General features: G+C 39.9%; 1 protein-coding gene across 12 annotated transcripts in view; it reads right to left on the bottom strand.

The window, feature by feature from the left end:
- LRRFIP2 (LRR binding FLII interacting protein 2) overlaps positions 1–12,059 on the bottom strand; it is a 195,661-nt gene that overhangs the window by 74,823 nt on the left and 108,779 nt on the right. For 6 of the 12 annotated variants that reach the window (XM_089678239.1, XM_089678243.1, XM_089678245.1 and 3 more), the window contains exons 12-17: positions 10,757–10,804; positions 9,098–9,142; positions 5,978–6,025; positions 5,820–5,876; positions 2,602–2,664; positions 1,313–1,420 (exon numbers count right to left, since the gene is read on the bottom strand). The exons of the other annotated variants lie outside the window; for them this stretch is intronic. In XM_089678239.1, coding sequence (XP_089534365.1) covers positions 1,313–1,420; positions 2,602–2,664; positions 5,820–5,876; positions 5,978–6,025; positions 9,098–9,142; positions 10,757–10,804 — 369 coding nt within the window. The remainder of the gene's footprint in view (positions 1–1,312; positions 1,421–2,601; positions 2,665–5,819; positions 5,877–5,977; positions 6,026–9,097; positions 9,143–10,756; positions 10,805–12,059) is intronic. 12 annotated transcript variants of the gene reach the window in all.

Raw genomic sequence — 12,059 nt, 5'->3', positions numbered from 1 at the left:
GGACCAATTCTATCCTCGGTTCATCCTTGAGGGTCCCCTCTTGCTATCTCGGGAGGGGGGGTTGTTAAGGGGCAGAGTCCCCTGTCATGCAGGATTGTCCTGTCTTCAATGGCTTATAGCTGTTTATGGTGCAAACTAAAATTCCTTTGAGGTTAGCCTTTTAGGCGTGTAGCCTTTTTTCTTCCTCTCTTTTTGTTTTTCAGTGCAGAAGTGACTTGCTTGTTTGTGAAAACTTTTCCCTTGCATTGGTCATTAGTGTAAGTCAGGCATGTCCAAAGTCCGGCCCGCGGGCCATTTACGGCCCGGGGGTCGGTTTAATACGGCCCTCCAACAGCCCTCCCTGCTATGTGTAATGTGGCCCTCCCACGGCTCTCCCTTCTATGGCAGACAGTCTTCTGCTTGAGAGCAGAGGGCAGTGCGCATGCCTAACTGCGGCGCGTTCTCCCTGGTCTGTGTAAATGCGGCTGTCGCACGGCCCTCCCTTCTGTGGCAGACAGTCTTCTGCTTGAGTGACTGCGCCGCGCTGGGAGCGACAGAGGGCGGTGACGTCAGGGCCGGGCTTCCAGCGTGAAGTGTGTTTCTCTTCCCCTCCCGGCTGCCGAGCAGAGACTTCAGCTCCAGCTACCTTTTTCACCCTTCACATTAGTGCAGGTAAGTTTTTTTTAAATTTATTTTCAATACATTGTGAAAACTCAGCTGTCAGTTGATCTTAATGTTATGAAATGAAAAGTATGTCGTTTGCAATTAACTTGGCATAAAATAATTTATTTGCATTTAATTGTAATGGTTCAAAGAATGTTCGGAAAAATGTTCGGCCCTCCACCATGTTCACTTCATCCAATCTGGCCCTCTTTGAAAAAAGTTTGGACACCCCTGGTGTAAGTGGAAGATATCACCATTGCTCGCTGTTTAAAGAACCCCTAGCAACCTAAGGAGGAACCTTATGCTTCTATGGAACACTGGTGGAGAAAGGCAGATCTATACAAACCTGCAGCAATGGCATTTACCGCTTTACTCTTTTTTTTTCTACAATAAATACAGCTGCATACCACATGCACAACAGTCTTACAGGACAGGAAATAAATGCTGTTTTGACATAGAAACAAAAAGTTGTTGTTACTTGAAAGTACATATTAAACAAACTGACGTCATATAATAAAGATATAAACTATAAAGCAGACTATTTTCTGCATGCACTAATGTTAAAAATATTTCACAAGACTTTATGATCCAGCATCGTAGCTTGGAACAGTGCAGTAAAATCTAATATTAGTCACGCCGCTTTGGCACAAAACCATGCGTTACAACTCACACTGTTGAGATCAGCAATGCTGACATCATCAGACACTATACTTCCCCTACGATTGGAGCGGCTAAAATAATCGGCTGCAGATTCACTCTTGTCAGAAAAGTCTGATGACTTAAAACAGAAAAAAAAAAAAAAAATCACTCATTTATCAATCAGCTACAGAAGTGCATGACATCACACTAATTGGACATGGACAGTAATTTGCTAGCATTAGAGCTATCTCTGTAAAACATTAAAGATTTTACATTACTAGGCAGTTTAATGTCAAAAAGATAGTTTCCAAATTGGATTTGTTGAAATGCGTTTTATGCATTTCGGTCATCAGTGTGTTATTTAAGTCTCTTTACCTGTTGTTCAATTACCAAATCTGACATTATATCATACACAGATGCGGAAAAAAAAAACAAAAAAAAACAGATATCAGGAACTCAGCAGCTTAAAACATAAAATAAAATAAAAAGCTACTGGCGCTGTAGTAGAGCTTCTGGCTCTCTTTATCATATTTTTTTGGACCTGCAGCTCCATTGCTCCTTTTTGGGAAGAGGTTCGCTCCTTGTTGCAATCGTTGTTGCATGTTTCTCTCCCATTTGACCCATTGCATTTTTTGCTGGGCTTGCCATTCCCAGGTCTACCTAAACTAGCCAGAAAACTTGCTGCACATGTGCTAACAGCGACCAGGAGAAGTATTTCTGTGTGTTGGTTATCCTCTACTCCACCTTCATTGCCAACTTTGTATAAACGTATTGCCGATGTAAGACAGATGGAGTGTTTGACTGCTTCACATAGTGGTTCGTTTGCTGTATTTGAGATGATCTGGCTCCCGTGGGATAATTTCTCTTCCTCTATACTGGCCCGAAATGTAAGACCCCGATTATTAACGCACTGTTACTATATGACTCCACTGGTCTTGACTAAATGTAATCCTTGCCATCGATGTACTTCTCTGTTTTGCCTGTCTTTTTTGTTTTTCTCTCCTTTGTTTTCTGTAACATATGATTTATTTGAAAACCAATAAAAATTGTCAATATAAAATAAAAATAAAAAGCTACTAAAAGAAGAATTGCCAGAAACAGTATTCAGACAAAAAAAACATGGCAGATTGGCTGCCTTTTGTGTGCAGATAAAGCTTTTGACTGCTAGATTCAAAACACGGAAGAGAGAGAAAAGTTGCCAAGTTTGAAGTTTGTCTGACTTAATATAATCTTTATTACCAGTTAAAAATGCATCACGCAAGTAATTTTTTTTATACCCTTATGTCAAACATGAAAACACTGGCATGCATCTGGGCTCACCACACTATCCTTTCGCCCCCGTCCAGCGCTACAAGAGGATATAGAACCCTCATCATCTGTACACTAGAAAGAACACACACTATTAATGCTGCTCACAAACATTTGCCTAAATATCTATATTAGTGTAGTCATATTCAATATGCTGTTTGTTTGCTTTGCCTTGTAATAATGGGCTCACAGATTGTGGCTGCAGTTTCTACGGTCATGGTTGATAGATCCCCCTATGTCCATAGAGATGATCTGCACAACTGATGCTGCTCAAAAATCTTGCTTTATTCAGGAAACCACAGTGTACAAGTCAAATATACAGTAAGTTGATGCATTTCAGCCTACATGGCTTTAATAATGATGATTATGATTAAACCCGTGTAGGCTGAAACAATGTGGTTTACTGAATAAAGTAATATTTTAGAGCACCTTTCGAAAGCTCTATTGATGATGGATTGAATGGGTAGCAGCACTGAATTTTTTGTTTATATTAATAGATCCGCCTACGTCCATGCAGTCATTCACCTAGCTTGTCCCCATTCGCCAAAGGGACAAAACAACTTCCACTGAATGTATTGCCATCTGCTCTGTGTCACACCACAAATGTCTATATATCTAAGGCACCCAATAAATTATAATTTATTTTGTTCAACCAGTAGCGTTGATTCCCCCTTCCACATTGAATGTATGGAATCGCTCACACTGCGGTATTGTATTCCCCGCTGTCAGAATACAATGATCAGGGTTGCCAGCTACAAACTGCGGCACTGATCGTTCAGGAAAAACCCGACAGGCTGGTTGTACAAAAGTCAATTGATAAATCAACTTGAGTACAACCAGCTTGTCCATTAATGGATCGAAATGTGAACCAGCAGAATTTAGATCCATGTATGGCTGGGTTTATTCTATTTGAATACCTAATAAAATATCTATTTAGCTGACATAAGAACCTTCTGACTCAAGCAGAAATATACGTAATTTGTAACAAACAGGACTTGCTAAAGACATCAGAAAAATGTAATTTTAATGATTATACTGGTGTAGGCGAAATTGTACTTAATGAAAATAAGTTTTTTTGTGTGGGGCACTGGACTTCTTTTTGTATGTGTCACTGGACTTTTTGTTTTAATATATATATTTTTTTTTTTTGTGACACTTATACTAAATTGCAATATTTTTTATTAATATTATTTAATGAATAAGTTATTTATTATTGTTCACATATATTGATTGGTGTGAGGTAGTTTGTGTTTTGCGCTGTTTTTTAAGTTGATGAAATTGTATTGTGTTTGTTCAAGATCATATAAAGAGCATTTCCATCAGTTTACAGACATTACAAATTGGAGAAAACTGCAAGTTGCAAAATTGCTCTCACACACAAGTAGTAGTATGAGGAACTTGGTTTCAGAACAGTTTCTATCCCAGAGCACAGCTATGCAAAAAAGCATGTCAAACACACCTGCAGTTAACTCTGAATGATTCCAAAACCATCCTAAACTGATCTCAAAAGTACTGAACAATTTACACTTAAACAGCTTTGAGCTTTAAGATCCACTAAACATGTAGACATTTTTATAAAAGTAGTTCAGTGCTCCTAAAATAAGCCCCGCCATATACTTTTTGTCAGGGTGGATAAAAATCAATCATTTTTTTTTAAAAATAAAAAAAAATCTGACTTTTTTGATTTAAATCGGATTTTTTTGATTTATATTGGATTTTTTTGATTTAAATCAGATTTTTTAAAATAAAATGCTTTTTGAGGAAAATATATTACCATCCAAAGGTTATTCCATCATGAAATAAAGATTAGTTTTTTAATTATGTAGAATAAGGCTGTATATGTTTAATGTTTTTGGTAAATAAATTCCATGAATCCATTCACAATGTCATGCTCTTCCAGAGGTTTCTGTAAGATTATTGGGCAGTTTCTCTGCCTACAAGATATTATCACAGATGATTGGTTTACTTTTGCAGTTCTCAAAACTGAATTTGACTCAGCGGAGATCACATGCCTCTTCTTCACAGCAAAAATGTTATAACATGAACAGAGTTAAGAAAAAGACCTTCATCCTAACTTCTACAAACCTATGAATACAGAATCAGCCCCTTCACTGCTAAGTTTCAAGAAGTTCAGTGAATAGAATAGAAACAATATTTTTCTGATTGTTTGGAGTGGAATAGATCTGCACAAGAAGAAAGTGAAACTAAGTGTGAGGAGGAAGGGGCTGACAGTGTGAGGAGGGAGGGGCTGACAGTGTGAGGAGGGAGGGGCTGACAGTGTGAGGAGGGAGGGGCTGACAGTGTGAGGAGGGAGGGGCTGACAGTGTGAGGAGGGAGGGGCTGACAGTGTGAGGAGGGAGGGGCTGACAGTGTGAGGAGGGAGGGGCTGACAGTGTGAGGAGGGAGGGGCCGACAGTGTGAGGAGGAAGGGGCTGACAGTGTGAGGAGGGAGGGGCTGACAGTGTGAGGAGGGAGGGGCTGACAGTGTGAGGAGGGAGGGGCTGACAGTGTGAGGAGGGAGGGGCTGACAGTGTGAGGAGGGAGGGGCCGACAGTGTGAGGAGGGAGGGGCCGACAGTGTGAGGAGGAAGGGGCTGACAGTCTACGTTTCTGAAAATATATATATTTTGTTTAGCCAAATTAGTTACCAAACATGGATGTTTAAGCAAATCACAGATGCTGGAATGTTATTGTTTCAGTAGAATAAATCTATTTAAATTGTTATTATTAAGGTAATGATTATTTTTCTCCTTCCTAAGTACAACAGAAAAGTTGTCCAAATATGAATGATTAACCTATTAAACTGGGGATAAAAAAACTAATATGAAAAGTTGTTATTCTAAAAATCTTCATCTACTTGCATATTAAAGTTATACCAGCAAGAATTAGTCTTTATGTAGAAAACTAGGATTTAAATCCAGCCTGATTAGTGATTTAAATCATGATTTAAATCGTGATTTAAATCAGTTTGATTTAAATCAAATCCACCCTGCTTTTTGTTATAAAACATCAGTAATGAGGCAAACCATTACAGCATTATTTAAATAATCAGGTTCATCATATGGCTAAAATGTGAATCATGCGAGATATTAGTAAGTAAACACAAAGTTAAAATATAAAAAGTAAATAACAGTGTTGTAACTGGCCCTGGGAATACACAGCAAAGAGAGCTATTCTGTGAAGCTGGTAGAGACCATGGCACACAAAAGTACATGCAGTGGGAAATCTCACCACGGGACTGCTTCTAGTCGAGCTGGCTCTGGATGAATAGTAGCTATATTCAGAGGGCTGGTGACAGAATGATCACAGAAAATAAAATCACTAAAGAAAAACTGAATGCTTTTAGGATGTTCGGATATAAACTGCAGCATCAACAAATCAGGACTTACAGTTTGAGAACTGTACAAATTAGTAAGGCCATCCGCATACAGTGATGTCTAAGGTGAAAAAAGAGGAATTTAGGTAAATACCACTTCTAGGCACTGTCTGAAAATGTCTGGTATGTACCCCATGCTGTCATGCAGCCATAGCAGCAAAGATCATGCAGCACTTAAACTGGGTACCCAGCAAGCTGAACTTAAAAAAAAAAAAAAAAACACAGGTTGTCATATTATCCAAGCAATGTTAGCGCGGCGACCTCCCCCTGCCACTCTTTTTTATAACACACAGATCAGAGTTGTGGCAGCCATTGGCTAAGATTTAATCTATTTTAAGACTTAACCAGCACTTAAAGTATAACTTAAAGGCAATTTGTGACAGGAGTGACTTTTGGGGGTGGGGGGACCCCTGTATCATCTTCCCAAATCCCTCTTATGTGTAAAGGCACCCTGTGCCTGTTAGGGGGTACAGGGTGCTCTGTCCTGATATTGTGTAGACATGTATAGGTTGGGTGTGGGGGTTGTTCATTGTTCACTGCCACTTGCTGCATCCCATTGTTCTATTGTGTCTTGCTTGTCAGCAAACTATTCTGGGATGTAGGTGTTCCTGTATTGTCTACTGCCACTTGGTTATCCCTTTGTTCTATTGTGTGTCTTGGGTTGGTGGGGGGTGGTTCCTGCAGCCCTTCCCCCTGATGGGAGAGCCTGGTGATGTGTTTCCTGTTCCTGGTTGTAATTCCCTGTGTATATATCTTGTGTTTGTGTTAAAATAAAGCAGTTTACTTCCTGCCTTAAGAAGAGTCTGGTGCTGTCTATTTCCTGCATGATCAGCGGTGGTGTCCGGGGATTTTGTGTTCGGGCAGGGAAGCTGGCGTCTAACGGAAATACCCAAGTGCGGTCTGGGTCCGGTTCCGTTACACAAATCTTTTTTGAAATTGAAAGTAATAGAAAAGCCCACATTTTGGGTTGTCCCCAGAAAAGAAATACAGGGGAAATCTTCCAAAGAGGACACTGGAGGTCACAGAGGAATTCCCTTAATTTATAGGAATTTCCTCACTTTCTGTTTGGCTATGGGACAGGAAGTGAAGGGAAATCTCTGCAATGGGACTCAAATGTAGAAAAAAAAAATCTGACAGGGGTTATAACCCTCACCTACTCTATCCAAAATTAAATCGAAGTATTTTGCCTATAGTACTACTTTACGTACAAGCACCTTTTCATAATTTCCGTTTCTAAAAGTCTAGCTATCTGAGAACACATTTCAAACCAATTTTGTTGAGAAATAATATAAAACAAAAAAGATTTTTTAAAGTGGTTGTAAACTCTAATAATACATTTATCTTACTTGTTTCCCTTTTGGTCTGTTAAATAGACTATTGAAAATGTTTTATTGCATCTGTTTGGCATGTACAAAGAAAAAAAAAAGCTGTTCATCCAGTCATAAATCCTGCAACCATGTATCCTCTGTCTCTGGACTTAACAATTCGCATTGATCCCTGCTATATTTATGGACTATGTATTATCTCCCCTCCCTGTAATGGAGAAAAGAGGGAGTGTTGCGTCAGCATTGTCTAGTCCTAGCACACTCCCTGTCCTAGGGTGACAATGCAGCTCAGTACGGTTGTCACCTTAGGACAGGAAGAGAGCTAATGGTAGACTTGCCAAGGTAAAAAATTTTAAAAAGTGGGGAAAAAAACATCTAAGGACCGGTAAGCTACAATGCTAAAAAAAAATGTGTTCTTGGGTTTAGACACAGTGGGGTTTATTTACTAAAGCTGGTTCACTCAGAATCTTGTGCACTTCTGCATAGAAACAGATCAGCTTTCAGCCTTTATTGCTAAAGCCTAATTTTACAAGCTGAGATTAGAAGATGATTGGCTACCATGCACAGGTACGCAAGATTTTGGGTGGACCAGCTTTAGTAAATCTCCCTCACTAATGCAGACCATAGATGGGTTGAAAATCGGCCGATTTTTCGGCCGAAAAGAAAATCGGCAGATTTTTGCAACGTTATTGGGTTAATCGGTTGGCCGTTTTTCTGGATTTTGTCAGATTTTTTTGATCGGTGAAGATGGAAAAAAATCGGCCAATTTTCGCAGTAATGATGGGCAAATCGGCTGATCTTTTTACCGATAAAAAAATCTGCGCATGAGCCGTGACCTGCAAGAAAAAGAAGAAGAGAAAGAAGAAGAAGAAGAAGAGAAAGAAGAAGAAGAGGAAGAAGAAGAAGAGGAAGAGAAAGAAGAGGAAGAGGAAGAGAAAGAAGAGGAAGAGGAAGAAGAAGAAGAGGAAGAGGAAGAAGAAGAGGAAGAGGAAGAAGAAGAAGAGAAAGAAGAGGAAGAGGAAGAAGAAGAAGAGGAAGAGGAAGAAGAAGAGGAAGGAGAAGAAAAGGAAGAAGAAGAAGAAGAAGAAGAAGAGGAAGAAGAAGAAGAGAAAGAAGAGGAAGAGGAAGAAGAAGAAGAGAAAGAAGAAGAAGAAGAAGAGGAAGAAGAAGAGGAAGAAGAAGAAGAGGAAGAAGAAGAGGAAGAGGAAGAAGAAGAAGAGAAAGAAGAAGAGGAGAAAGAAGAGAAAGAAGAAGAGGAGAAAGAAGAGAATGAAGAAGAGAAAGAAGAAGAAGAATTCCAGTCTGCTATTATATTTGACATTAAAAGGTATTGCGGTTGCAACAATGTATCTATTTGTATCTGAAAAAACCCATCTGTATCCGAAATGGATACAAACAGATACAATGTTGCAACCGCAATACTTTTTAATGTCAAATATAATAGCGGGGCTCTCTGCAGGGACAGAAGTAATTAAATGCCGGCCGTAGACGGGAAGAAAATCGGCCGATTTTTTATTACTGTTGGTGGTAACGTCGGCCTATTGAACGACCGATTTTTTGTTTAAAAAAACAGGCGGTTTTCTCCCCGTCTATGGCCTGCATTAGTCAGTCTTTATGTAGATGCAACAACCAGGTGCTAAGCAGTAATATGAATCTAAAAAAACTGTAAATATAGCATGTTTAAAAGTGGTGTAACAGTCAAACTGTATGAAACTTAATGGGAGTATTAGTACAAAACAAACAAACATATAGCCAATACTATTTTTGTGCTTTACTGTAAACAGTTCAAGTAGACTGCAAATACTAACCGAACTTGAACTCCGGGGCAAGGTAGCACTTAACTTTGGAGATGTCTGTGAACAAATATTTAGTATTTATTGTTTCTAATTTACTCTCAGTCAAGCTTGTACCTTCTATAAAATTAGTAAGCAGCACAAACACTGTATTGCCTAAAGTATTGGGCCAGCCCTCCAAATCATTGGATTCAGGTGTTTCAATCACCTTCATGGCCACAGGTGTATAAAATCAAGCACCTAGGCATGCAGACTGCTTCTACAAACATTTGTGAAAGAATGGGTCACTCTCAAGAGCCAAGTGAATTCAAGTGTGGTACTGTGATAGGTTGCTACCTGTGCAATATGATCTGTGAAATTTCCTTGCTACTAAATATTCCATGGTCAACTCTTAGTGGTATTAGAACAAAGTGGAACAAACTGGGAACAACAGCAACTCAGTCATGAAGTGGTAGACCATGTAAAATGACAGAGTGGGGTCAGCGCATGCTGCTGTGCACAGTGAGCAGAAGTTGCCGACAGAATGCAGAGTCAGTAGCTAAAGACCTCCAAACTTTGTGAGGCCTTCAGATTAGCCCAACAGTGCGTAAAGAGCTTCATGGAATGAGTTTCCATGGCTTAACAGCTGCATCCAAGCTTTACATCATCAAGTGCAATGCAGAGCGCCGGATGCAGTGGTGTAAAGCACGCCACCACTGGACTCTAGAGCAGTGGAGACTTGTTCTCATGAGTGACCAGTCAGGCTTCTCGGTCTAGCAATCCGATGGACGTATCTGGGTTTGGAGGTGGCCAGAATGGTACTTGCCTGACTGCATTCTGCCAACTGTAAAGTTTGGTGGAGGGGAGATTGTGTGGGGTTGTTTTTCAGGGGTTGGGCTTGGACCCCTAGTTCCAGTGAAAGGAACTCTTAAGCTGTCAGCATACCAAGACACTTTGGACAATTTCATGATCTCAGCTTTGTAGTAACAGTTTGGGGATGTCTCCTTCCTGTTCCAACATGACTGCACACCAGTGCACAAAGCAAGGTCCATAAAGACATGGAGGAGCCAGTTTGGGGTGAAGAAACTTGACTGTCCTGCACAGAGTCCTGACCTCAACCCCATAGAACACCTTTGGGATGAATTAGAGCAGAGACTGCGAGCCAGGCCTCCTCCCCCGACATCAGTGCCTGACCTGACAAATGTGCTTCTGGAAGAATGGTCCAACCTTCCCATAGACACCCTCCTAAACTTTGTGGACAGCCTTCCCAGAAGAGTTGAAGCTGTTATAGCTGCAAAGGGCGGGGCCAACTCAATATTGAACCCTACGGACTAAGACTGGGATGCCATTAAAGTTCATGTGCGAGCAAAGGCAGGCGTCCCAATACTTTTGGCAATATAGCGTAGAACAGGACTGATGAGAATAGAATTTGCAGTTTGGTGAGCTTGTCAGCACAGTTGAACTTCAATGAAAAACTTTTTAGGTGCATACTTGGTAAAGCATATGAAAGTGATTGCTCTCATTTTACAGGAGCTAGAATGCAACCAATATTGCGAAATTGACCAAGAACTTCAAAGACTTTAAATTTCCATAAAAATGGTAACAAAGCTAGGTAGCACATTTTTGACAGACATGCACACACACACATCTTGTCTCCATCAAGTGCAGATACAAAATCAGCTAGTTTGTACTAACCCTGTAGCTTCGAGTAGTGGCAGATGGTTCACTGTAGAGAGAAGAGGACTATCGGGGAAAAGAAATACTTAAGCAAACAAATGAAAACCTCCACAGACACACATAAAAAAAATATTCAACAGCAAGCCAACTATCGTGAAACAGCATGCAAAGGAAAACTGTGAAAAACACTTCTGATCGCTTTTATGCCATTTATAATTCAGTGTCAGGCTACGTTCACACTAGCGTTGTGTGCAGGCGGCAGAGAGGCGTTTGGGAAGCGTTTTTACGCCTCGGACAATTCTGCACATTGTAGCACATGGTGCTGTTCTAACGGGAGCGTTATCGTCGCGGCAAAACGGACGCCTCTGGTCGAGTCAGGAGGCGTTGAAGCCTATTCTAGTCTAAGGTGCCGCTCCGCAAACGCTAGTTGCGACGAGTTTGCGGGGCGGTTGCGGAGCGGTAACACCATTTTTTTTTTTAATAAATATTTATTGATTTTTCAAATCATATACAAAACATTTCAACAATTCTATTAAAATCGTAATCCAAAACATTGTTTTCTCCTCAAAATTTATTTATATATAACTTCCATTTCTTACCATCCGCCCCACCCGAGAGCCCCCCCCCCTCTATCCCCCCCAATCCCTCCCTCCTCCCCCCCCCCTCCCCCCCCCCACACTCCACATTTTCTCTCTTCAGATTAAATCTATATTATTCTGTTGTTCCTAAACCTCTTCCAGGAATATTATCCCATCATATATTTCACCTTTTCTCTGTGTTCTTCCCAACCTTTCCATTTTTTATTATACAACTCTAACTTATCCTCATGCGTGTGGAGCAATCTTTCTGTTTCTAAAATCTGGTTTACTCTACCCATCCAATCCTCCTCAGTTGGCACCTCTTTTTTTCTTCCAGAACCTGGGTATCAGACTCTGTGCTGCGGTCAAATAATACCATATCCCCGAACTCTTATATGCCTTCACTGAGAGTTCTGAGATATGGAGGAGACATAATTCTGGATCTAATCCTATTTAAATGGTAACACCATTTAAACTTCACCAAAATGTGTTGCGCTCCTTATTAATTTATAATATCTTGTTTAGTACTAATAACCCTCCATTAATATCCTTCAAGATAACTAATTACAAAAAATAAATAACGTGTATTCATACAATTAGCCACAATAAAGTATTCATATATAATAATAACTAAGTACCCTGAAAAAAATATATTTTTGTTTATAAAACCTCAATAATTAATAATATATAAAAAAATATCAGTGAATCACTGATATTTTTTATATATTATTAATTATTGAGGT

Source organism: Staurois parvus, unplaced genomic scaffold (assembly GCF_062004578.1).
Source record: "Staurois parvus isolate SC_StPar_1 unplaced genomic scaffold, SC_StPar_1.0 ptg000201l, whole genome shotgun sequence".
In the NCBI taxonomy this organism is placed as follows: domain Eukaryota; kingdom Metazoa; phylum Chordata; class Amphibia; order Anura; family Ranidae; genus Staurois; species Staurois parvus.
This window is presented reverse-complemented; position numbering and strand designations above follow the sequence as displayed.